This window comes from Panthera pardus, unplaced genomic scaffold (assembly GCF_024362965.1).
Source record: "Panthera pardus isolate Hobbes unplaced genomic scaffold, ASM2436296v1 HiC_scaffold_25, whole genome shotgun sequence".
NCBI classification, from domain to species: Eukaryota; Metazoa; Chordata; class Mammalia; order Carnivora; family Felidae; genus Panthera; species Panthera pardus.
Genome location: NW_026526821.1, coordinates 78,269,403 through 78,296,232, shown reverse-complemented (window position 1 = coordinate 78,296,232; position 26,830 = coordinate 78,269,403). Strand labels below are relative to the sequence as shown.

The window sequence follows — 26,830 nt, the reverse complement described above, 5'->3', positions numbered from 1 at the left end:
TGGCTAGCATCTTCCTAAGTTGCCTCTTTGGCTTTCTACTCCATCATCTTATAAACTCCCAATCCTGGTCATTGCAACAACCTCTTCTATTTCAGGGTGTGGGGGTAGCTGGACGACAGCTCCTTACCTGCATATTGCAGTAGCCTCAACACTGTTGTCACCAATCTCAGCTGGGTTTTTAAGAGTAGTGGTCCATTCTTTCATGCATCCTTGTCCAACTAAATTTCCCATCTTCCACTGTGGCCATGCCAAACTTCTGTCCCCCTTTTCAACTTGTTCTTGGCACAGAAAATGGAAGGCCTTTGGGCACATGCTCCCTAAAATGTTTGTCTGCCCTGCACACCAGCTTATCTACTTCTTACTAGTTACCTATTGCTGCATTCAAAACTTCGTGGCTTAAAGTAACACTTATTATCTTACAGTATGTGGACTCTGGCTGTGGTTTAGTTGGGTGCCTCTCCTTTAAGGTTTCTCATAAGATTGCAATCAAGTGATTGGCTGGGGCTGCAGTCGCCTCAAGGCTTGACTGGCCTGAAGGATGCTCTTCTGAGGGCACCCATGTGGGCCTTTACATAAGGCTGCCTTCCAATCTGGCAGCTGATGTCTCCCCGGAGAAATGATCTAAGGGAGAGTAAGACAAGAGAGCCCAAGATAGAAGCCACAGTCTTTTCATAACCTGATATTTGAAGTGGCATATCATCACTGCTACAGCATTCTGTTTGTTAGAAGTGAGTCAACAAGCCCGACCCCCATTTAAGGGGAGGGGATTACCCAAGGGCATGAGCACCAGGAGGTAGAAATCAGTGGGAAACTGTCTACCGCTACTTCTCCACTCCTTTCCACTTCTTCTGTGCCGGGGCTAGTTCTTAACACGTGCAAATGTTCCTGTTCTCCCCATCTAGCTCTATAAAGTATCTACCATTGTTCCGTTGGCTCCTTCCCCTCAACCATAGGCATGTTTGGAAATCTCCTGAGTTAAAAATAAGCCTTTCTTCCATCTTGATCTATGACCCCTGCTCTCTCCCTCTTCCCCCTGCTGCTCTTCTTGAGAATGCAACCTTTATTCCCTGCATTCACTTCCACAACCACAGCTCTGCTCTAAGGTCACCCCAAATGCCAGATCACAGGGTTACCTTTTCACTCCTTTCCTCAATTGACCTCTGCAATATTTCACACTGTTAACTCTCCTCTTTAGTGTCTCTTGCCTTGCCGACTGCATTTTTTTCAGCCCCTTCTTTCTTCACTTACCGCCAAGTCTGAGATTGTCTGGGCTTTGCCCACATGCCTTGGCTTCACTCCCGAATTCCCATGCTGAGCACTCCCAGACCCTCTGTGTCCTGATGACTGTTGTTGGAGCTGTGAATGTTAGTCGTCCAATGCTGAGGTGAAGGAAACACACTTCTTGGTTTTGTTTAAATTAGCTTCAGGCTGCCCAGAGCCCCCACTCTACTGAGCTGGCAGGAAATTGATCTCTGATTGTGGAATGCCTGCCCCTCCACCCAGGGGTTATGTCACTATCGCCCTTCCAAGCAAAGTCATTGCTCTTTGGTTCTGCCTGATCACTGCTGAGGTGTTCCCTTGTCCGGCCACACAGGCCCTTCAGGTCCAGTGCCCTTGCTACTTGGAACAGAGGAGTCTTTTTCAAGGGAAGTTCTCCTGGGCTTGGGGTCCAGCCTTCCTAATGACACTGATCGGCTGCCCTCTCTGAGGACTTGACAAGGACAGCGTCTAGGCCCCAGCCCCCGGGGACCTGATATTTCCCCTCTTCTCAGTTCCAGGGGCCAATCTCTTCTCTCTCCTTGTGAGGCTCTCACAGCCCCCACCCCAGGACACCAAGCACAGACAACCAGTGATTGCTTTTTCACCCTGAGAAGGCGTGTCAGGAAAGGGACTCCTGCATGCCCGACCACCTGCTTGGAACACGGGGATAGAAAAGCACAGTGGACAAAACATACGTTAGTGTTGTTGGGAGTTTGGCAGTGGCTTCAATGAATAACACTTTCTCCCTCACGAGTTTGTAGGAGATAGATGGAGATCAAAACTTTAACTTTATTATGGATAAAGCTGATTGGAGACCATGGCTTTGGGTTTTCTCTGAGCAGTTCACTCTACAGACCAACCTGCTACAGTCCCTGGGGAGCCATCTGCACACGGCCCAACACATGAGGAGGGGCTGAGTGTGTGGGGCCAGGCTGTGCATGCGCATTCCTTCCCCAGGCACAGTGTGGGGGATCAGATAATCTTCTTCCTCCCTGTTTCTCTAGTGGGAGAACCCCTTTCATGAGGCTCATTGCCCTCTAACAAATAAATATCTCTGAAGACAACCCTGCTGCGCTGTGACATCTGGACATCCAGACAAGGCCTCCCTCCTGGGCTCCGGGCCAGTATTTCCCACTGTCTACTCTCCTGGTCTGCTGTACCCTACCAAGACCCATCTCCCTGCCTCTGCCCCTCCCATCCCTGGGTAGCGAGACTCTGCCTACATTTCCAGCTTCTTCCTATACCTGTTCCCCAAAATGCATCTAATACTCCTTTCACACACCCCTACAACAACATCTAATATCCAGAATCTTCATCCTTGAAACATGAAGTTTTCTCTTTCTACCTCCGCCCACCTCCCCCAGCTGTCTGTCTGCCCGGACAACCCCTAACTGCCCTACAGCATTCAACCCTGAGGTTATTCTTCCCTAACACCATCTGTGCCTCCCACAGTGCAGCTAACCAGGATGTCAGCCAGCTTCCCTGCTAGTCTGTGGGGTCCTTCAGTGTGGGGACGAGTTTATTCTGTGTGTCCTGGGTGCCTGATTTAATGCCTAGTGAATGGTAGGGGCTCTATAAACATTTAGAAATGAGCGGCATCCTGGCTACTGTCTTCCACTGGCCCCGCCAGATTAGTCCTGCCAAACCCATGTCTTCCCGCCTTCCCCCGTCCCCGTCCCCTTCACCTGGTGACCTTGTTGCAGCTAATTGGCTCAAAGCTCACAGGGAATTTAGTGGTGCTTTCCCTCTGGTGTGCTCAGCTGGAGGCAGGCAAAGCGGGTGTCTTGTCTCCGCAGTGAGTGGGCCTTGCTAGAGGAGCGGCTGCTTTGTTCAACCTCAGGGCCTCCTGCAAATCAGACTCACTCGCCTTCACTCACTTCCTGTGCTCAGGGAGATTAGATACGGCCTAATCAACGTCGCTTGTTTCTTCTTTTCTTAATATTTGAAACTACCAAGCACCAGTTGCCATCCTAGTGGGTGGCTTTCAGAAATCCCCTCTCTTCTGGTGTTTGACTCCTTGTGAGTTTCAAGAAACTGATCTATTTGGAAAGAACCTGCACTTAGAAGTTCTCTGAATTGCTGAGAAGCCTTGGCAGGAAGTGACTTGGGATTTGGGTTAGGCGTCTTGCTCCTGGGCGAGGTGGGAGTAATGAGGGTTAGGGGCATCGGAGTATGGGTGTGGCTTTAGAGCATTCCTGTGGCCGGTTTTCCAGATGGAGTCTGATCTGGCGTCAGGGGAAGGCTGTTCAAGCTGTAGAGCGTGTGTTGCACATTCGTGGTGTACCTGCTGTGCTGGGCAGTCTGAGTCCTGGCCTGGCAGTGACGGCCTTGACAGGCTCTCCCGTGTGTAAGTAGACTGTAAGAACAAGCTGGTGAAACTCCATCAGCGTTAAAGGAGTCTTACACACTTCCTCCAAATAAAACGGCTGTTCTGACAAGTGTGTTTGGAGCCGGGCTTGGTGATGGGTCAAGGAGCACTTACCTTGGCATCATTGCATGGGGAGCTGGACATGTTACTTTAGTCTGGCTGGGGAGACCAACAGCGGCTCTCCTCCTGGGTTTTCCTGATGTGTTTTTAGGAGAAGGCGATGCCCATTGTGGGTCAAGTGCTCCGGATAGCTCCTGGTGTGTTATTTTGTGTAACCCTTGTAATGCCTCAGAGTTATTTACTGAACTCCACTGTGGGCTGGGAGCTTCTGGATTGTCTCTCTTAATCCATTTAGCAACTCTTTGAGGTAGGTTCTATTATACTCACCATTCTCGCAAAGAGAAAAACAGGCCCAGAGAAATTAAGTAATTTTCACAGCTCCCCACAGTTAGTCCATCAGTAAGAGCTGGATGGAATCTGAGTCTAGGCGGTGTGACTGCAGGGTCTCTTAACCACTTCCCTATACTTCCTCTCCTGTGAGATAGGTGTTGATGGTCCCACTTTACAGATGAGTAACTGGAGCCCCAGGAGTTTAAGCAACTGGCCCAACGTCCCACAAGCAGTAGGAGGTGCAGCTGAGATCTGTCTGTTCCAAAGCTTACAACATTCTCTTACTGTGTGCTGGTTAGAAAGTCAAAAAGTCCCAGAAATCTTCCTTTAAAAAAAAATTTTTTTTTTTAATCCTCCTCTTTCTTCTTCCCCATTCCTGATTTCTGCTCCCTAGAGGCAATGATTTTCAAGACATTTCTGTTATTTCTAAATAATATGCTTACACTCTGCTACACGTTTTGGGTTTAGATATTTCTACTTATCTACACTAAAGATGAGGATTTCACTGTCTTCTGCCTTCTCCTCCCTCCCTCATCCCACTTCTCAGTGTACTTACAATTTGGGGCTAGTTCATTATTCTCTACTTATATTATTATGACTATGTGAATCTTCACAGCTGAGCCGTGTGATACACTCTAGTTATATTTCCCTTTTTTAAAATGTTTATTTTTGAAAGGGAGGGGGCAAAGGGCAGAGAGAGAGCGGGGACAGAGGATCCAAAGCAGGCTCTGGGCCGACAGCAGAGAGCCGACTTGGGGCTTGAACCTACGAACCGCGAGATCATGACCTGAACCAAAGTCAGATGCTTAACCAACTGAGCCACCCATGCGCTCCTAGTTACATTTCCTTTTCATTTAGCTTTTTCATTTCCCCGAAATTAATGCGTCACTTAAGAGTTTACTTGATTGCTCTCAAACTCTGAGATAAATGTTAATATCCTCTCATTGTGATTAAGCCTATCAGATGAACCTTCATTTTCACTTTGCTTTTCTTGGTGATAGCTCTCCTGGATTCATTTTCTTCCTGCTCCAGTCTAGATTGATGGCTAAGGAATGCTACATGGATGTTATTCTGGGAGATCCTGTCTGTCTGTCCATCCTAATTGTAAAACCTTGCCAATCTGTTGGAATAATTTCACGTCGCGGCTTCCTTATGATGGTCATTTTTTTTTTTTTTTAGCCTTCTGGATTTTATTATTGCCTATTTTTTTAAATTTTGGGAGTAGAATTTAGTGATTCATCACTTATATATAACACCTAGTGCTCATCCCAACAAGTGCCCTCCTTAATGCCCATCACCCACTTAGCCCTTCCCCCCACCCAACACCCCTCCAGCAACCCTGTTTTTTTTCTGTATTTAAGAGTCTCTTATGGTTTGCCTGCCTGTTTTTATCATATTTTTCCTTCTCCTCTATGTTCATCTGTTGTGTTTCTTAAATTCCACGAGTGAAATCATATATTTGTCTTTCTCTGACTGATTTATTTCACTTAGCATAATCCACTCTATTTCCATCCATGTTGTTGCAAACGGCAAGATTTCATTCTTTTTTAATATTTTTTTTAATGTTTATTTTTGATAAAGAGAGAGACAGAGTGTGAGTGGGGGAGGAGCAGAGAGAGAGGGAGACACAGAATCCAAAGCAGTCTCCAGGCTCTGAGCTGTGAGCACAGAGCCTGATGCTGGGCTTGAACCCACGAACCGTGAGATCATGACCTGAGCCAAAGTTGGACGCTTAACCGACTGAGCCACCAAGGTGCTCCAAGATTTCATCCTTTTTGATCACCAAGTAATATTCCATTGTAATATTCCACATCTTCTTTATCCATTTGTCAGTTGATGGACATTTGGACTCTCCACAATTTGGCTATTGTCGATAGCACTGCTATAAACATTGGGAGCATGTGCCCCTTTGAATCAGCATTTTTGTATCCTTTGGATAAATACCTAGTAGTGCAATTGCTGGGTCGTAGGGTAGTTCTATTTTTAATTTTTTGAGGAACCTCCATACTGTTTTCCAGATTGGCTGTACCGGTTTGCATTCCTACCAGCAGTACAAAAGGGTTTCCCTTTCTCCACATCATCACCAACATTTCTTGTTTCTTCTTGTGGTTACTTTTAGCCATTCTGACAGGTGTGAGGTGGTATCTCATTGTGGTTTTGATTTGTATTTCCCTGATGATGAGTGATGCTGAGTATATTTTCATGTGTCTGGTAGCCATCTGGATGTCTTCTTTGGAAATGTGTCTGTTCATGTCTTCTGCCCATTTTTTAATTGGGCTATTTTTTGGGGGGAGGTGTTGAATTTGATAAGTTCTTTCTATATTTTGGATACTAACCCTTCTGAAGGTTGCCTTTTAATTTTGTCGATTATTTCCTTCACTGTGCAGAAGCTTTTTATCTTGATGAAGCCCCAATAGCTCATTTTTGCTTTTGTTTCCCTTGCCTCTGGAGAAATGTCAAGTTAAGAAGTTGCTGTGGCCGAGGTCAAAGAGGTTATTGCCTGTCTTCTCCTGCAGGATTTTGTTGGTTTCCTGTCTCACATTTAGGTCTTTCATCCATTTTGAGTTTATTTTTGTTTATGGTGTAAGAAAGTGGTCCAGGTTCATTCTTCTGCATGTTGCTGTCCAGTTCTCCCAGCACCATTTGTTAAAGAGACTGTCTTTTTTCTTTTATTTTCTAAAGTTTATTTATTTTAGAGACAGAGTGCAAGCAGGGGAGGGGCAGAGAGAGGAGGACAGAGGATCTGAAGTGGGCTCTGTGCTGACAGCAGAGAGTTGACGTGGGGCTCGAACTCATGAACCATGAGATCATGACCTGAGCCAGTCAGATGCTTACCCGACTGAGCCACCCGGGTACTCTGAGACTGTCTTTTCCATTGGGTATTCTTTCCTGCTTTGTCAAAGATTAGTTGGCCATACATTTGTGGGTCCATTTCTGGATTTTTTATTCTGTTCCATTGATCTATGTGTCTGTTTTTGTGTCAGTACCATACTGTCTTGATGATTATAGCTTTGTAATACAGCTTGAAGTCCAGAATTGTGATGCCTCCAGCTTTGGTTTTCTTTTTCAACATTACTTTGGCTATTCAGGGTCTTCTCTGTTCCCTGTGAGGCTTGAAGGGCAAGTGTTTCAGATGGGAGAAAACAAAGCAGGGTGGGGGTTGAGTGTCATACTTACACAGATGTAAGTGGCAGAGCTGGGCTGGAACTGGGCTGACCTGACTTAGCCACGGGCTCCCTGCAGGAAGCCACAGTGCCCCCTGCAGCCTGGCACAGATGATCATTGTTGCTGCTGGCCAGGCTACCTCAAAAGTTCCAGACTCCACGGAAGAGTGCAAGGAGGCAGAGATTTGCCCCACACCTCCATCTACTTTCCTAAGTGGGAGATACAGTTGAACACTAGGCTTTGAATCATATTTCCTGAGAATGCCAAGAAATAGTCATGCAATTTGGAGCCAATTGCATAATCTCTCTAAGCCTCAATTTCCTTATCTGTAAAATAATTAACAGTGCTACCTCATAGCATCATTGTAAAGATTAAGCACTACAATGTTTTAAAAGGCATATCCTAAATGCTTAGTAAATGTTAAACACTCATAATGATGGTCTAGAATTTCTCAGGAGATAGTAATACTTTTACTGTTTAATCCCAATTCTCTTGTATCCTTAGGTTCCTGGACCACATTGGGATATTATATGACGGCTGTGTACAATAAAAATTTTTTTTCCCGCCAAAGAGGTACTTTTACTGAAGTATAGTCTGACACACAATGTTACATTAGTTTCAGGTGTACAACATAGTAATTCGACAAGTCTGGATATGTTATGCTGTGCTTACCGCAAGTATGGTTGCCATCCGTCATCACACAATGTCATCACAGTTTCATCAACTATATTCCCTATGTTATACCTCTCATCTCTATGACTTATTCATCCCATAACTGGAAGCCTGGGCCTCCCTCTCCCCTTCACCCAGTTTTGCCCATCTCCTTACCCCTTCTTCTCTGACTACCAGTTCTCTGTATTGATGGGTCTGTTTCTGCTTTTTTGTTTGCTTTTTAGAGTCCACATATAAGTGAAATCATATGGTATTTGGCTCTCTCTGGCTTATTTAACATAATACCGTCTAGATCCATCCATGTTGTCATGAATGGCAAGATTTCATTATTTTTTATGGCCGAGTAATATTCCAGTGTGTGCATACATATACCACATCTTCTTTGTCCATTGATGGACACTTGGGTAGCTTTCACAGTTGCTTATTGTAAATTATGCTACAGTGAACAAAAAAATGATATTCTTTTGAACTAGTGTTTTCATTTTCTTTGCATTAATGTCCAGTAGTGGAATTACTAGATCATATGGTAGTTCTATTTTGAGTTTTTGAGGACTCTCCAAACTGCTGTTCTCTTGGCTGCACCAGTTTGCATCCCCACCAACAGTGCATGAGGGTTCCTTTTCCTCCACATCCTTGTCAACACTTGCTATTTCTTGTGATTTTTATTTTAGCCATCCTGACAGGAGTGAGGTGATGCCTCATGGTAGCTTTGATTTGCATTTCCCTGTTGAGCATCTTGTCACGTGACTATTTGCAATCCATGTCTTCTTTGGAAGACATACATGCCCATTTTTCAATTAAGTTATTTGGGGTTTTTTGATGTTGAGTTGGAGAAGTTCTTTATATACTTTGGATACTAACTTCTTATCAGATACATCATTTGCAAATATCTTCTCCCATCTTGTAGGTTACCTTTTTGTTTTGTTTCCTTTGCTATGTAAAAACTTTTTAGTTTGGTGTAGTCCCAATAGTTTATTTTTGTGTTTCTTGCCTGAGGAGACATATCTGAAAAATATTAAGGATGATGTCCAAGAGATTACTGCTTATGTTTTCTTTGAGATTTATGGTTTTAGGTCTCACATTTAGGCCTTTAATCCATTTTGAGTTTGTGTATAGTGTAAGAAAGTGGTGCAGTTTTTCTTTCTTTCTTCTTCTTCTTTTTTTTTTTTTGGCATGCAGCTGTCATTTCCCCAGCACCATGTAATAATCAAAGTGAGTAATTTCTGCACCTTACTGGAGTGACACTTGGTTAGTAAGGCATGCTTGTTCTTCTTCAGTTTATCCCAGCCCACCCTCCAGCTTTTGGAGAGAGAACTTCAACATTAGCACTTAAAAATAACCTGTATCACACCAAGGAAACCATTTTTGGGGGGGGAGGGGTGAGATTTAATTATGTATGTGTACATACATAATTTGCATATAAATTATATATATACAGACACATTGGTGTATGTACACATGCTAGCTTGCAATATAAAATGTACTTCTTAGCGTTAACAGTTGAAAAGGTTTGTAAAACAAGGATTTTCACTGGCTTTTGTTTGCCTCTGTGATTGAGATCCTTCATCAGGTCTCCTAGATAATCTTAATCAAATAAGAAACAAACACAAATCAAAAAACCAGCCAACCAAACAGGACTCCTCTTCAGCATCTTCTGGGCACCCACTACATATAGATTCTTGGCTAAAGGTTACTACTCTCAAACCTACAATCTCTTTAGGAGAAACAACTGAACATTTCACAAGTTAGAATAATTGAAATGTTAAAAGGTGTATGTTAGGAAGGTAGGGTGATTCACGCTGGCCATTCGGTTATCAGAAGGCTTTATGCAGCCATTAGGCCTGAAAGGCCAGCAACTGGGCACTGGTAAGGAAGGGTTTAGAAGTATGTCATTTTGGGGACCAAGAAGTAAAAGTTTGGCTAGATCATGTGGTTTGAAAGATAGGTTTTAGAATATGTGCTTTAACAGCAATAAATTCAATTCTATTTTGCCTTAATACCTTAAGGCACTGGGATCCATACAGTACCTGCCAATTTTCTTGAGAACATTTCAGCATAGTGTGATAATCGTGTTAAAAGTTATATCCTAGGAGCAGCAAGTTGTTCCATAAATTCACTCCAGGGATGGTCAGCTGGCAGTCCAATCAGCAAGACATTAGAAATCCCAAGTAACTGTTTAGAAGCCCTACTGTTGTCACCCATAGATCAATAAATACAGGAGGCTTTGCTAATTAGCTTAATGTCAAATGTATTTCCATTGGTGCCATGAATGGCTAACTAATAATCTTGATGTAGACATAGGTTATTTGTGAATTCAGTACTAGTATTCAAGATATGTGGCTTGGCTAAAAACAAGTTACTGTTAAAGTAACAAGAATGTAATCAACTCTGTAACTTGTACTTCTGTAAACAGTACCCAAGGCCTGATTGTGAAATGCACCTCTGTCCAGCCATTAGTAGAGAATTCTGGTCGCCTTCTATTGACCACAAGTGACAGATTTTGCCCCCAGTTCTTGAGGCAGATGCCACCATGTGCTACTGCTTGCTGATGTTTAACGTTTGTGAGACAAATTGAGTATGAGCTTTGCTTTCATATTAAGCAGATACTGGATACGATAATCTGCTAGAAAGAGTCTTGGTGATAAATGACCCAAATTGGCTGCTGGTTTGAAAAATAACTAAGATATTTTGACTTGCTCCCAAATAATATCAATCATCAACACCTATTTAGCAAAGCAAGTTTATTTGATTACTTATTCCAGACAAGTGAGGCTTGTGTGTACAACTAAGAAATAAGACAATCCAAATAAAAGGCAGGAAATATTAGTATGAACTACACAAACAGCTATCTAGAAAGGAACGGCAGCTGCATTCATTTTACATAATACTGTGGAATGATGTAGCACCATTTACCTCAAAGATATCTTAAGTTCTTTATAAGGTAATTATGTGACTCTTTGCTGAAATGCAGCAATGGCTTAAAAATTGTAGCAAACCCGATGATAATCTTATGTTCAACTACAGATATAAAATGGTATCAGTAAAATTCAGAAAAAATAGGGAATCTGGTGAGGATCTTACCTTGTACAATTCTTTAAAAAAAAACCCAAAGGAAATAGTTACCATTATTGAGACCTGTTTTCTTCCATTGTCTGCACTATTTACCATATCATTATGACCTAAATTCTAAGCTTTGGAAGATTTGATGGTTATTTAAGAACACGTTATTTTTTAAAACTAAAGTTCTCTCTTTATCTTTCTGTTCAGACTGTTCTGCTCTGAACCACAAACCTGAAGGAACAAGAGAGAACGTTAATGCTGCTGAAACCAAAGGATTAGGATCCTCACTGATTAATTCTATTGTTTACTATTTCTAAAGATCATTCTGAGCTATTCTGCTCTGATCAATCTTAGGTTGAAAGTTATTAAAGTTTGACCCTGTTAATGAATGTAAACATGAGGACATTTATAAATTCAATAGTAAGCATTCTTCTAAATACTGATTCATCTAAATACTGGTTCATCTGAAATATATAAAGAAATTTGGAGAAATTTGGTATTCCAGAATCCTCCAACAGCCCACTTTTCTAGTTAAGAGCCATACTACAGTTTCAGAAATCTACAACAGAGAAAGCTTATGGGAAAAAACCTCAAAGAGTCTGGGATAATTCAATGTTGCAAAGCTGTGGTTCCTAAGAATGCCCCATCATCCCTTTTTTTTTTAAGGGTCATGAACCACTTTGAGAAGCTGATCAAATTTATGAATTCCCCCGCCCCCGCCAGAAAAAAACAAAACAAAAACGCATATAAACAAATTTCTTATATACATTTGCAAAGGATTCCCAAAGGCCCATGATCCCCGAGTTAGGAATTCCTATTTCAAAGCTGAGGAACACAAAATAAGTTTAGCCCATTTCCACACTGTTCATCTGTACTTTATTGCTACTGTAGTAAAGTAAGCATTTTAATAAGGTTACTTGTCGCTTTAAGACAGTTATTGTAAGCACCAATAGTCTTTTAAAATTCATTTTGCCCCAATTTTACAAGGTTTTAAGCCATGTACCCTCTCAAATGAATTAAGTCCCTGTGATTTAAGCTAGCAGACAAGTATTTTCCTTTGATACATACTATTCTTCAGAGCCAGTCCTGAACACTGAGATTAAGATTTCATACCCTTGGGAAAATGAACATGTGTCTACATACCGGAGGTTATTAACTTTATAAAATATATTTCTGGGTAAGTTTCAAACTTGAAGACCCATTTATTTAGTGCCTCTGAACATAACATACAATCCCAATACAAACCTTCCCCTTTTACTTACTTGGAACCAGTACAATGGAGCTTTCCTACTACGCTCACAAAATGTACTGAACATTCTATCTACTGTTTAGGATAGAAAACACTTCATTTCTGACCAAACCCACCATCTCAAAAGCATCTCTTCAACTCCCAAGTTATCAAACAGGTTGAAGAATGTGATCTTTGAGGTGTCTAACATTCAACCGATTTGGCTGTGTCTCAACCCCATGCTGAACAGACGAGAAATGACTATACTGTGGTATAAGGGTTAGGCCTGTTGCTTTCTTATTGAAGAAAAACTCTACTAGTCATTCTAAAGAATGTTTATATAGGAAGGCAAACATGAGAATTCTTAGAGACTTGAATACTGATAAAAGAAGGGGAAAATAGCTAGATATTAAACACAGAAATGCAAACATAGCACATACAGAAAATTTAATCAAATCTTCCTAACTGAAGAATTTTTAAATTATTTAGTCCTTTCATAATCTTTTACTTCTGCTCAAAGAGTTTTTATAGGACAAATTTAAAAATACTTGAATAAAGGAAAGGGTTGGCTAAAAGAAGAGCTTTCCAAGTGAGCTACAACTTGGTTACAGGATTTCACTTTTGCCTTTTACTATGTAAAAAGAGAGTAACAGAACAACAACTATTTTTTCCTTGCTCTTCTAAGTTGTCCCTTGTAAGAGATTAAATACTAGAATTTCCATTTCAGTAACCGAGGGATCACGGAACAGGAGTGGGAGAAGGATACTGCTCTCTATCAGGATTCCAAGCATTTCAACTCTGTGGTAAGGGGCTTGTGAGAGAAAATGGACTATTATTCCACGGGCTAAACGGGTCCCATGAGTCCTATAAAATATACAACCAAGTATTTTCCCTGCTCCATTCAAATGTACCATTTGTGTTTTTCCTACCAGAACCTACTAAATTGCTGAGTGAAAGCTGAAGAAAGTAATAAATACCAGCATTCCTGGCTGTGCAATCTATACATTTTCATTTTAAGAGTAATTCAAGCATAATCCACATTTAAAAAAATTAAAGAGAGACAGTAAAGGTTTTAAAGTTTTCTCTTTGAAAAGATGGTATCTTACAGTACATACAAAAATACTCTGAAAATACATACGACTTCATTTACAAAACACTGAATCAACATATTACAAGAAGAATTACATGGTTATGGATTTTAATAAACTGAGCATGCGTTCATGAAACTTAAAAAATATTAAGAAATGCATTGAAAAAAGCAGTGTAAAAAAAGACAACTCATATCGTTAAATAAAAATTACAAAGGTCCTGAGCCAATTAATGGTTGGTAACAATGTCGTCCAAAAAATGCCTTAGGTTTCCGTAAAATCCACTGCTTATTTCTGCATGCCTAGTCCATGAAGAAACTATTTGAAGTTGTGGGGTAAGTAATGGTCAAGAATTATCATGCCGAGTTAATTTTACACCTCAAGAATACAAGTCTGCCATATTTAAAGGTATCTCGTTGATGCTGGAATGAGTTGCTCCTTGGTAAAAAACACCAGTCAACTAACAAGAATGGCATGAGCTAGGATATGTAACAATTTCACCATTCATATACTGACTTTCAGTATCTTGGTTACATTTTGATTCTTAATAAAGATGCATTTCGAAGGCCTCCATGGGAGGCAAAATATAGAGAATTTATGGTGCCCAACTCTTATGTAATCACTGGACTAATCCTCCCTGGTAACTATGCAACATTTGGACAGAAAGGCACAAAAAAATAAAAATTTAAATATTCCATGTGCCATTCTGGAAAAAAATAATTTAAATCAACAGAATAGACAATAAGTACATCTACACAAATGAGGAAAGCAGAAAAGATACCTCACATTCACTTATCTCAGGTTTCACAAAGTGGCTTCAAGGCTAAAGTAAATGTGTTAACATTTGGAAAATTACAATTTTTTTGTTTTCAACTTTTTCAGTTCTATACAATGATTATAACATAAGACTTAAAAAAAAAAAAAAAAAGTTCTGGCCTCGTTTTATCCATGTCCAAAGAGCCGAGAACTGGTTCCCACAACAGAGAAACAAGCATCGAAAGTTAAGGCAGTAAAACCTCCAACGCAAAGCCATAACATTGCAGATGACAATCTGATAGCAGATGATCCTCACAGAAGTGTACGTAGCAAATCAATGAGAGAATGCTACGGCATCTGCAGGTCAAAGTGTGAGAGTTCAAAACCACTTCAAGCTTGTTAGTCCGATGACTGTAACTTTCACCTTATTATATGTGTGACAGCCACTTCTATTTTAAAAAGAGTGGCTGCTCTATGCCACTAAATGATTGCATATTCACTTAAGTAAGGAGGCACTGCTTTTACCGATTAAGGGTCAGTCGAATGGAATTTTTGATGACTCGAATGTTATTTGCTGGAACCGGAGATGATGAATCCGGTAGTTCTTTACTGGGTAGTCTCTATTAGAAAGGAATAGAAATAAAGAAGGAAAAGCAAACATATATTATAAAGCCTCAACTAGTAAATCAGTCACAAAACTGAGTTTTCCTTCAAATTCCTTAAGCTCTTAAACACTCACATATGTGTTGAATACTTTCTTCCAATGTTCATAGTCATTTCCTTGGTTTGGGGACTTTTTTTATGGAGTCAGAGGTGAAAAGCAGAGGCACAGGGAAAGGGTGCAAGTGGGAGGAGTGTATGTATAGGAAAAAGGGCTTTGTTAAATCACTCGCCACTTCTGGATTGAGAAATGCACAAAGTCAGGCAATGGTAAAGAGAAGTACGAAAAGCAGGGTCACTAAGCAGGAAAGTGGTGGTGGTGGGTGAAAAAAGAGTGTGCTACAGAAGAAAACAGGATCTGTCATATATTCGTGGAGAACAACACTGTAAATCCAACTTGTGAGAGGAGTTTTCAGGAAAATGGACTTTGTAGTCAGACCAGGTAACGTTAACTTCAGTGATAGTGAAACTCAGGTACATCTATATAAAGTCTTCTGAGGATACTAAAGATGATTATATCATGAAGGTAAATCCTGAGAAATTGAGAAAGAGACCTCTTACAGATAGCTGTGTGATGGAAACAGTACGCGAGAGTTAATTCTCTCATGTCACTAACTTGGCCAAACCTACATACCCACAGCCATTCAAAAAACATGAAAAATTTCAGACATACAAAAAAAGTAGAGAATACGACAATGAAGACTTTTTAATGCCACAATTAACACTCAGACATTATTAAACATTTGCCACATTTGTTTGGTTTATATCCTTACCCTCTATACTTGAAATATTTTCAACCTAGACCCAGCCTGTCATTTCATGGTCTTGTACCTTAATAACCATACCAGATTTTTTTCTTCCATTATCACATATAATCATATACTCATATTTTTTGTAATGTACTCTTTATGTTAAAAGGAATTTTTATGAATTCTACAGCTAATATAAAGTATGATACTATTTGCTTCAAAAGCCAGTAAAGGGGTGCCTGGGTGGCTCAGTCGGTTTAGCATCTGATTCTTGACTTCGGCTCAGGTCATGATCTCACGGTTTGGAAGATGGAGCACTGCATTGGGATTCTCTCTCTCCCTCTCTCTGTCCCTCCCCCACTTGCACTCTCCCAAAATAAATAAACTTTAACAAATAAAATTAAATGGCTATTACATTGTGAGGAGCCTGGTTGTGATAAGTACTTTTTGATGGGGGTGAAAATAAGCCATTTTGTTGACTGTAAATGCTCAGAAAAGGACTTCTCTGATCTACACAAGGCTGAGTTTTCAGCACCTACTTATTAGCCTTCCATGCTTAATAATACTGTATTATTAGTTTCAATGGCGATTCTTTGAAAAATAAATTTTGAAATTAAGATTTAGGGGTTCTTTAGCTCATGTTTTAAAGGTACTATGTATTCCATTACATTAGGTTCTTCCAAAATATTAATAAGTATCAAGCCTAAGTTTTGACAGTAAGCAATGGTATACATCAAAAGATGTATCAAGCGTTGGTAAGAAATTACTGTGCTTGAAAAAAGAACAAAGGTTGAACGTAATGTGAATGAATAGCTAAGCTTAAATAACTTCCTCTTTTCCTGACTTTGGAAGTACATATATTTAAGACCAGACCTTGCTTGCGTTTCTACCCCAACTCCAAACTATACTGCTCATCTTTGAGGACAGGGACAAAATCTTATTACCCTTTTCTTTCACCCAGTGCATGGCTCTTAAGCTTTTCGTACCTGTAGATTACCTACGAGTAAGACTTTACCTTTTTGCGTGATGTATCAATAGTTGGAATAGGCATACATTCTCCTCCAATGGCATCCTAAAAATAGAATTATATACAAATGAAAACTTTCCTTCCTATGTATGCTTATGTCTACACAAAATAAAACATAACCCAAACTTCACGGACCTATCTAATATGATCCATTTTCAAATATACAGTCCTTTTCCTGATCTATGGCTCTTTGAAAGTAATATTTTGAAGCACACTGTTAACGTATTTACCATTGCTTTTCTTTTTCTGTCTTCAGGAGCACGTGATTCCTTAAATGTTGATTCAAGTCGAATAAACTGGAATATAAATACTAAGATGAATTGCTATTATCACCTACAAAACCCATACAATCTATATAAACTGAGAGGCTAATGATAAGGCTACTGTCAAAACTACTGCAACTTAAATTAGACTAAATTTAGCTGCCACCTTTAACTTCAACTTGAGTGACCTTTTCGGTTAAATCAATTCAGATGATAATAGTTTTACCACCACCTACTGGAGGCAGAAAACATCAACATTATAACACAATAAATATGACTGGTTACCAATAGTAACTTCTGTGTAAGTCAAAGAGAAACTCAGACCAATTACTCAAGTTTTCAGATCAAGTTTTAGTAATCTGAATTTAGGATAACAATCAGTATTATTCCTTTAGGGTTTGGGTAAATATTCTTTTTAAACAAATCCTAACAGAACACTAAGACAGCTATGTAGAGTTGTGAATTTCTTTAGTCTAGTTTAACTTAAAAAAAAGGACTACCACTAAGGTTGTAACTTTACCTTTTCTATTTCTTTCAACCTCTTAGAAGACCCATCTACGGATGGGGAATGGGACCTCTTATGTGCAACATTCTTAGTTATGTTTGACATTCCATTAAGATGTGGCTGTCCCTGGGCAGGGTTGTGGGGTGCTGGGATTCTAGGAATGACATTTCGTCCTACTACAGTAGGAATGGTGCACACAGCTGGGGGCGATACGGCTTTTACTGCAGAATCAACTTCTGAAAAGGAAAAAAGAAAAATTCTAGCAATTAAATATATACATAGTAGAATGGTTATTAACAGAAGTGCAGATACATACTTGCACCAATGACTGGGATAGACAGTCCTTGAGCTTGTGGCACACTCAGTGGCTTTTCCGCAATTACAGCAGCAGGCTCAGTATTATTCCTATTAAAAGTGTTGAATTATCATTAAATACTTTGTGTGACTTATTTAAAACACTCATATTCTAACATTCAGGATGACTTCTTTCAAGTACTCCTACTTTAATGTTCCATTGGAGGAAGAGAAAAGAGGAAAAAAGGCAGAGGACTGAGTGAAAAATGAGAAAAAACTGAAAAGACCTGGGCATTTCTGTGTACTTTTGAAGTCCTACATATTCATGAGCCGATACCACGTCCCACAGGATTACAACGCATTGTCAAGTATTTCTAGTCAGAAAATGACTAGTAACTGCTAAGGTATTTTAACAGTTAAGATACTTAGCTAAGGACAGAAAAGTTTACATCATCCTCAAACTGAAGAGTGAAAGGAAAATTCTGAAGTGCAGACCTTTCTGTTTCTCCTGAAGGAAGAACGTCAGGCTTGGAAGGTTTGTTTGCAGACACTGGGGAATTAAAAGGAGTTCCATTATCAGTGTCTCTGGAGCTATCCAAACAATTGCTATCCAGAGATGATCTTTTGGATTGAGGTCCACCTGAACTTCGACTGACATCAGAAAGACTTTGCTGAAAGAGGGAAAAGCAGTTAGGATTTCAAAAAGCAAATGAGAATAATTACTGGTTTCAATTCTGAAGTACATAAAATGAATCTTTTGTGATGAATGAAGGGGAGATTTTAGTTCTAGACTGAAATGTACTTTTCTTTCCTTTTTTTCTTAATAGGTTTGGGAGCTGTGAGAATGCCAATCTGATCCCAGGAACATCTGTCTGAGGGGAACCATACTGGAGAGTTAACATTACAAACTCACCTTTTTCTTCTTTTGAAGAATCTCTGCGGGAAGGTAGTGATGAAGTTGCTTTTTTTTAACATGAGTTGCTTCAATTTTCATCCCTTCCTTTAGCATGTTTATATTGTTTGCCTGTCTGTACACTGTAACAATGTTAGTATGTTAAATGGGCAACTTCTTCCTCAACCAGGAAGTCTGTTTTCTTTTCCCAAAATGCATATATTTGATATGTCCCCATAATCTCACAAACATACATACCCACTCTGCTTACAGAACAAGTATTTTTAAAACATTTTCATTTCACAATCCTATTTAAGTACCAACTAGTTTTCCCATGTCCAACTTCTAAGACTTTCCAATAATCAAATCTCATTAAAATGCATGAAAAAAGTTTTTTCCAAATCCTGTTTACTGTTATTTTCCCAAAAGACAATCTCTTCTCATAATTACTCACCCAAGTCTAAGCTAATCCTTATACTAAAGATCCAAGATGCAATACAAGTTGTCATCCACCATGATGTTTCTTTTACTACACTAATCATAGAATATTGGACTGTCAGGAACTATCCAGAAGTACATCCTTATTGTACAGGTGGGGAAATGAGGCTCAAAAGCCCTGAATACTTGCTGATGGTGGAATACACACAGCCCTAGAGTCCCTTTCTAGCACTTTTCACATCTTGTAACAAAGTCAGTTTTATTAACACGAATTATTTAATGTACGTTTAACTGTGAATACCAAATTAGATCATAAGCTTACTGAAGACACAGAGGAGAGGCTTCTTTTGCATAGTTAACTACTGTGAAATGTGGTACATTATCTCCTCGCTTGGGGTCTCAGAATCTCTATCTGGAGAAGAACATTCTATAAATCTACAACAAACAGAGCTTCCCAATCTCCTGCTTTTGGAAAAATGAGCCCAAATTAGAATGGAAAAATGTATATCCATGTTTTCATTCCAGATTGCTTATAAAAGCATCACCAGGAGTGCTTGTTCAACTTGCAGATTCTCTGGCTCCACTCCCAGAGTGTGGGATTCGGTAGTGCCGACGTGATGTACAGGAATCTGCATTTTCATGATAAATGTGAAAGCTAGTTTAGAAGAATTTAGAAAACTCAGATAAGCCAAGCCAAAAATATTAATAGTATGAATGTACACTATTCCAGATTAATACAACTCCAAATTTATAAAAGATACGTTAAGATATTCCAGAGAGCTGTTATTAGGGAGCTAGATGTAAAAGACACTCTTTCTCTGATTCTGAAACCTAATCAAGACTATCAAGTGCACATATCTGCGCACACTGAAAATAAAAATAACCTGTATAGTTTCTTTAGTCTTCTTTTTGTTCTGAAATAGATAATGCCATCACTTGGCACAAAACTCAAGCAGTTCAAAGAAGTCTCCTCACACTATCCCCTAGACACACCTGGTTCCTTGACCTAAAAAGCAACCAGTTCTACCACCTTCTTTTTTTTAAAACTATATATCCTTCCAAAGATATTCTAGGTACTTACAAGCAAATGTGTTTATTTATTTACAGAAATTGTAGCATACTATACATACTGTTTTGCAACTTTAGCCCTACTTAATGTCTTGGAAATTATTTCACTATGCCTTTTTAAAATAGGAGCATAGGTTTTCATAATATGGATGTACACATTCATTTAACCAATTAACAAATCTAGCCAGCCAGATCCATGGCAGATGATACTGTTACAACCAAACTTGAGAACCATAGCTCCATGATGACAAAGTCTTACCTGTATCAGTAAACGACTGTATATCATAGGTCAGGTCTATGTTAACACTTTCTGCATTTTCAACTCTCCGAAAAATTATTCCAAGGAACCACATTGACACGTAATTGTTGCTATAAAATAAAAAAATTTAATTTCCATTTATTTATTTATTTATTATAATTTTACAGATGTCATTTGGTAATTCAAACTCAATCTCCATGGAAACATAAATACAAATTGCAATGGTTTGGCTAAGTTCTTTTTTTTGTAAGTTTATTTATTTATTTATTGAGAGAGAGAGAAAGCATGAGCAGGAGAGGCGCAGAGAGAGAGGGAGAGAATCCCAAGCAGGCTCCGCCCAAAGGCTCAAACTCATGAACTAGGAGATCATGACCAGAGTTGAAATCAAGAGTCAGATGCTTAACTGACTGAGCCACCCAGTCTCCCTGGTTTGGCTAAATTCATTTTTTTTTTTTAAGCTTATTTATTTATTTATTTTGAGAGAGAGAAAGTGTACATACATACAAGCAGGGGAGGGGCAGAGAGGAGAGACAGAATCCCAAGCAGGCTCTGCACCATCAGCATAGAGCCCCATGTGGGGCTCAAACTCAGGAACTGTGAGATTATGACCTGAGCCGAGATCAAGAGTTGGATGCTTGGCTGTGCCACCCAGGTGGCCCCCCACCCTGGTTTGGCTAAATTCTTAAAATTGACACCAAAAAACACTGATCAGTTACCCTGTGTTGCAATAAAGAGGATTAAATGGCTTTGAAAGTAACGCATCAAATATATTCATAAAGATGCTCCAAACTTGTGATGGGAGTTTCTGCTGGGGTCTGTGGGCTACCAACATAGCATATACTAGTTTTAATGTAGGACCACTCATGTTCAAATACATAATGTATCATCATCCCCCATCAATGTTTGTTAAATGACAATGTCACAACTGATCTTAAATCATGCCTGTTGTCAAATAACATTATTTAAGAAACACAGTATTAAAAAATATTTAACTTACTCTTTATGATGTTCCTTATTTCCTGGGAATGACTGGGGATTTACATGGGCAAGAGTAATAAATTCGTTCCGTTCCAAGTTTCCAACAAGCACACGGATTTTAGATTCTACTAATCCAACCCTGAAATAGAAGAGTGGACAAAATTTTTCCATATGAAATTTGGAAACTACACCTAAGTAACCCAAAAAGGCATATGATAGCTATGATGCTTTACATGTTCAATTAAAAAAAAAAAAAAAAAAAATTCAGTCTAATATATTAGGGACTGTTTAAAATACCATTTAAGTAAATGACAAGTTACTTTGTCAATTTCTGTGTCCCCCCCCCTTAAAAGAAATGATCTACTTAATGAATTCCTAATCTAACCTACCCTGCCTGTTTACACCATAAAATAGTCATGATCTCAGTATGAACAAAAACTGTTGATTTTTTTTGCTTTCAAATCTTGTATCTAAACCATAAGGCTAAGATATGTTTAAATCATGTGAACAAAAAAAGCTAATAACTGGCACTAAATGAAATAAAACATGCTGATTTTCATAAAATTGGTACTAGATATTACATTTAAAAAAGAATTCAGTAAAGTCAGATCAGATACTACTAAAATATAGAAAGTTTCATCAGGTATCTGCAACTTTATTTTCTATCTCATTTAACACATGTGACTGCTGTCAGCTATGTAAATTTACAATGATTTTATTAATTAGAAAAACTACAAGAACATTTTTAATTATTCAAACACTTGAAAAAGCTTATACATTGTAATTGTGTGTGCTTCAACAGCACATTTATGAAACACTGGGTTACTACTCAGTGTTGGTCAGAGAGTAAGTATTTTGGGCTTTGTGGCTATAGAGTTTCTGTTGTAACTATTCAACCCTGCCATATAGCAGGAAAGCAGTCATACACAACATATAAATGAGTGAGTGTGGCTGTATTTCAATAAAACTATTTATAAAAACATGTGGCAGACTAGGTTTGGCCCAGATCATAGTTTCCTGATTCCCAATCTAGACAAATGAAATACGTTGTTTTAGTGAAAGGATTCTTTTCAGTGCCTCTTTAATTATCAATAAAATAAGCACTAAACTTTGGAAGCAAAAGTAAGACAGTATTGTGTTTTTCTTTCCCAGAAGTCAGACCCGAGGAAAGCACAGCCATCTCTGGTGGCCTAATAGCTTCTGCCTAATAGAGTTAGGGATGTCTACACACTGGAGGCAAAGGGCATGAACTTAGATGTACTAGAAAGAAAGCACTGCTCCTTGACCAAAAATGCCTCTCTGTTGACAGAAGCTTTCATGTCCCTAATCTCCTAAATTAAAAGAATATATAAAATATCTTTTCCTTTTAGTTTTGAAGGGGAAACATGATGGCAAGGATGGAAAACTTGAGCCTAGGTATCAGAATTGTTTGAAGTGCCTCACAATTTTGCTTAAATCTGAGAAGTGGCAAAGGCAAAGAACATACATATATCCTTATCCTGTATTACCTCTAATTCTGAAACATTCATTTGATGGCATTTCTTAAACACTGATGCTCCATGGTCATGTATAACAGTCACTAATAAGATTTAATAATTTTAGTGATAAAGTATTTTATAAACCTAAAGCGTCATATAAATGTTATCACTACAAATTTAAGTACAGAACTTGAATATCACTTACCACTCTAGATGGTTTTCTTCTGTTGATGCACTGGCAGTCAATACTATATAATGTCTGTGAAGAATTTTTAGCAACAGTCATGGAAAAAAAAAAGCCAGAAACATTGTTAGGTCTGCTTTTCCATCATTATTTTTTCTTTCTTCCTCCCAATGAACATAAGAACTAATGCAGACACATAGCTTATGAAAATTAGAACACGCTCTGATTTTCACAAAATCAATTCTAGACACTATAATCAAAAATCAATTCACTAAAAACAAAAACACCACTAATACTGGGTGAGATACTACTAGAATACACAAACTCATCATTTAGGATTTCTGCTAACCTATTCTCTACCTCACTTGAAATGTAAGGGACAACAGTCACCCATCATATATTAACTTTGTAAATTTAACATTCTTCCTTAAACACACACACACAAAATGAAAAATTTCAAATACCTATACTTTTGAAAAAAATTTGGTGGCTCAAGTAGTTTGGACCAGTCTGATTTCCCTTGAAGGATTTCATCTGTGACTGCAAGACCTAAATTAAAAACGAGACAGAGACTGATTTTGAAAACTGGCTATTTTATTATCAGTTTCTGTATCAACCTACCCCCAAAATCTCTAACCTCAACAAACTCTTGAGTAAAAAAAAAAAAAAAAAAAAAGAATTTCTCATAACACAAAAATCAATTTCAAACAGATTGGGCTGGTTCCATTTTGGACTTAATATTATATTTTAGAAAACTAACTACTGAAAAAATACATATTTGAAAGAATTTTTAGAAATAATAGGCATAACTGAACTTTAGAATAAAACTGTTGTAAACCAAAAACTTGTGGGAATACATAAAGGGCAAAGGGCCAACAAGTTTACCTTGTTTAAATTCTTCTACCATTACTGTTCGAGTTGAGGTGGACACATTATACGTAGAATTCTGCTGTGGGTAGGCAGGGGTGATTATGGGCATGAGATGATACCTATCTGATGGATTTACCTGTGAAATTAGAAGCAGAATAATTGATCTATTCTCCTATTTCAGTTGTCCTCACTTCATTTCCCCAAAAGTCTGAAGAATATGAAATATAAATTTAATACTACAGTTCCTCAATTCTAAGAAGTACATTTTCCCTCCCCAACTACATTTATTTCTGAAGTCAGATGTGTCTGATAGTCAAAGGAAACTCTGCAGAAGTTTATTTTTCCCCTGAAAAGCTGTTAAATGGATGGTGCATCTTATAAACGATGGTCTCTTAAAACCAAGGAAACACAGTATCAGAGCTGCAAAAAGCATTAATCCAATGGTTTCTCACTCCTCTTTCTGCACCTACTCAATGGGTAATTTCCCCTAGGTAACTCAGAGGAATGAGCACTCAATCTAAAAGCAAATTAAAATGCAAGGTGAGAGTTATGCTAGCTTAGAACCATGAGTCTGCTTTAAATTGCACTGCAAAGTAAATCTTTTATATACTTCAGCACTTTTAGTAATTAATTACTTGTAAGTTTTTAGCAACAGATTACGACATTTTGGTTGATACACTCACTCATCTAGTCTTATGTGGGTGATTTTTAATGACAGAACATTTGGATCAGAATTTGGAATACAGGTCATCTTCACCAAAAGACACAGCAGACAGAAGGAAAGAACTATAGCTACACAGAAGGAAGATGAGCAGAAACAAGAGAAATTATCTTTAGATTGCAGTTTAGAGAATCGTCCTTTTCCTAAAAGGTTTAATTAATTTCCATAATAAGTCACATACCCGAGGATCCCAAACAGGCAAATTCAAATTGCTTTCTTCTGGTTGCTTCAGCAGGACAGGATTTGGCCATTCCCTAACATGAATAAGGCAAATTAACTGACATAGGACCTCACTTCAGGAACCATAAAAGTCGTTAGACTCTGTTTCAACTTTCATATGGCAAACATTATGGCTGGGTATTTGGTATTAAAAAAAAAAAAAAAAAGTGGGCAAGGGAAGGAAGTACACAAAGGAAAAAGCTCCTTATTTTATTTATTTTTTATTTTATTTTATTTTAATTTTATTTTTTTAAAAGCTGCTTATTTTAAATGTATCTTCTGAAAGGGCAAAACAAATACTGTTTTGCTCATTAAGCTGTAGCTAATTTAAATCTGAATTTTCCCCTTCCTTCTATTTGCTTTTATGGATTTAACTGATAATTTAATAGCAGTTAAGAGCTGACATTAACTGAAAATACTCCTAATAAATCCATGCAGTAGCTATGATTATCACCTCCATTTTACATAGGATATGTTAACCTCTACATAGCTAGTAGTCAGCAGAGCAAAATCTATCATGACCACTCTCAAGCTAAAAGCCTACATTTACAGAAACCCTCAATGCCAGAAGAGAGCACCATCTGGTGTCTCATCATTGTCTCAAATTTGACATTTTTAAACTTTTAACTTAAAAAGAATGTAAGACAAGAGAAAACGTCTCTGCATTACTCTTAAATTGCCAAACAAATTTACATACAGGGAGAAGTTAATAAGATAGTGAAAGTATGCCCATAAATACTTACCATTTGGAAAAAACTAAAAAGAACTTATGAACTAAAGTAGAAGCTGCTGCATTTGGATATAATTGGCAAGTTCTTGCAACCAGCATTGCCCAGGAGACACCACCAAGAAATCCCAGCATGTTGGAATAAATACCACGTCCTAGAAAATTAATGTTTTGTTAACTATTGTTAGGATCTACTATCCATGACATTCAACTCTAAGGAATAGGATAACTTAGTTCCTAAGATTGTTGCTTAGTTATTGAAATAACATTACTATCAATAAGCAGACCTTCATGCTAGGCCCACAGTTCTATTAGTAAGCCATTAACTGCATCTTATCCCCCTATTTTGCCCTCCAAAAACAGACCCCTCAGTTCTCTGCCCAAGTTCTGACTGCCCAAGCAGGCTCTACTATAAAACATTGGAATTTCCCACTTTTCAATAGCTATGGTTGAGAAAAAAATGAAAACAAAGAGGAAAGATATCTGGAGGGACTACAAGTAGGAAGAATAAACATTTCATTAGTTATATTCATGGGCATTTAAAAATCAAGTGTAAAGCTGGACTAATTTTAGTATTTTGCAGACTTTGGGTACCTCTCCATAAAGTACAATACACCATTGATAGTACTCATTTTTCTTATGATTGTTTCTTGTAGCAATCTATAAAATATTACCATATTTGATCAAAACTACTAAGTCCTCAATTACATAATAGGACATTTTTTTTTTAATGTTTTTATTTTGAGAGAGAGCATGTGCACAAGCAGGGGGCGGGCAGAGAGAGAATCCCAAGCAGGCTCTGAGCTGTCAGTGCAGAAGAGCTCGACGTGGAGCTTGATCCCATGAACTGTGAGACTGTGACCTGAGCCAAAATCAAGAGTCGGATGCTTAACCAACTGAGCCACCCAGGTACCCCAACATAGTGTTATTTTATGTCCCACTAAGCAAGCAAGAGAAAAAGATACAAAAATTTCAATTTCAGATATGTTAAATGGGTAAAATATACGTCTAAGGATTGACAAAACATGTTATGTAATTTAATTTGTAAGGAAAAAAAAATTGTGATATCCCTTTCTTGCAACTTACTTTATCCTGACTATACCAGGTAACTGAGTCCAAGGATAACTCCTACTTGCCTGAGGTCTTTTTAGATATGTACTTCCAACATGGTAGCCACAAGTCATATGTACTTTTTTTTTTTTTGTAATAGCTTTATTGAAATATCATTCACATACCATAAGATTCATCCATGTAACAGATTAAAATTAATGGCTTTTAGTATATTCACAGAGTTGTGCAATCATCACCATAATTAATTCTGGAACCCTTTCACCACCCCAAAAAGAAACCTTTAGCAGTTGCTCCCCTCCTATCTGCTCCCAGTCTTCCCAGACCTAGGCAAATACTCATCTACTTTTTATCTCTCTACATTTGCCTAATGTGAACATTTTATATAAATGGAATTTACTTCAGTCCTTTTTATTGCCAAGTAATATTCCACATTATGGCTA

At 38.4% G+C, this 26,830-nt stretch overlaps 1 protein-coding gene and 1 long non-coding RNA gene across 5 annotated transcripts in view; one reads left to right on the top strand and one right to left on the bottom strand.

Moving 5' to 3' along the window:
* Positions 1-10,581: 10,581 nt before the first annotated feature.
* Positions 10,582-26,830, bottom strand: part of PAPOLG (poly(A) polymerase gamma) — a 31,644-nt gene continuing 15,395 nt past the window's right edge. Inside the window, exons 9-22 of one of the 3 annotated variants that reach the window (XM_019429436.2) lie at positions 25,336-25,474; positions 24,555-24,627; positions 23,668-23,788; positions 23,247-23,331; positions 22,804-22,857; positions 21,140-21,259; positions 20,143-20,252; positions 18,399-18,520; positions 17,981-18,156; positions 17,508-17,596; positions 17,207-17,427; positions 16,654-16,719; positions 16,412-16,468; positions 10,582-14,607 (exon numbers count right to left, since the gene is read on the bottom strand). In XM_019429436.2, coding sequence (XP_019284981.1) covers positions 14,509-14,607; positions 16,412-16,468; positions 16,654-16,719; positions 17,207-17,427; positions 17,508-17,596; positions 17,981-18,156; positions 18,399-18,520; positions 20,143-20,252; positions 21,140-21,259; positions 22,804-22,857; positions 23,247-23,331; positions 23,668-23,788; positions 24,555-24,627; positions 25,336-25,474 — 1,532 coding nt within the window. In that variant the 3' untranslated portion in view covers positions 10,582-14,508. Of the gene's footprint in view, positions 14,608-16,411; positions 16,469-16,653; positions 16,720-17,206; positions 17,428-17,507; positions 17,597-17,980; positions 18,157-18,398; positions 19,445-20,142; positions 20,253-21,139; positions 21,260-22,803; positions 22,858-23,246; positions 23,332-23,667; positions 23,789-24,554; positions 24,628-25,335; positions 25,475-26,830 lie in introns of those variants that run through there. The other 2 variants (XM_019429501.2, XM_053890714.1) reach the window with 2 other exon arrangements.
* On the top strand, positions 12,858-19,264 carry LOC128773522 (uncharacterized). Of its 2 annotated transcripts, none has more exons than XR_008417858.1 (2): positions 12,858-12,946; positions 18,313-19,264. It is a non-coding gene; the product is annotated as an uncharacterized LOC128773522 (long non-coding RNA). The 2 variants fall into 2 exon arrangements; XR_008417857.1 differs by having other exon boundaries at positions 12,872-12,946; positions 17,669-19,264.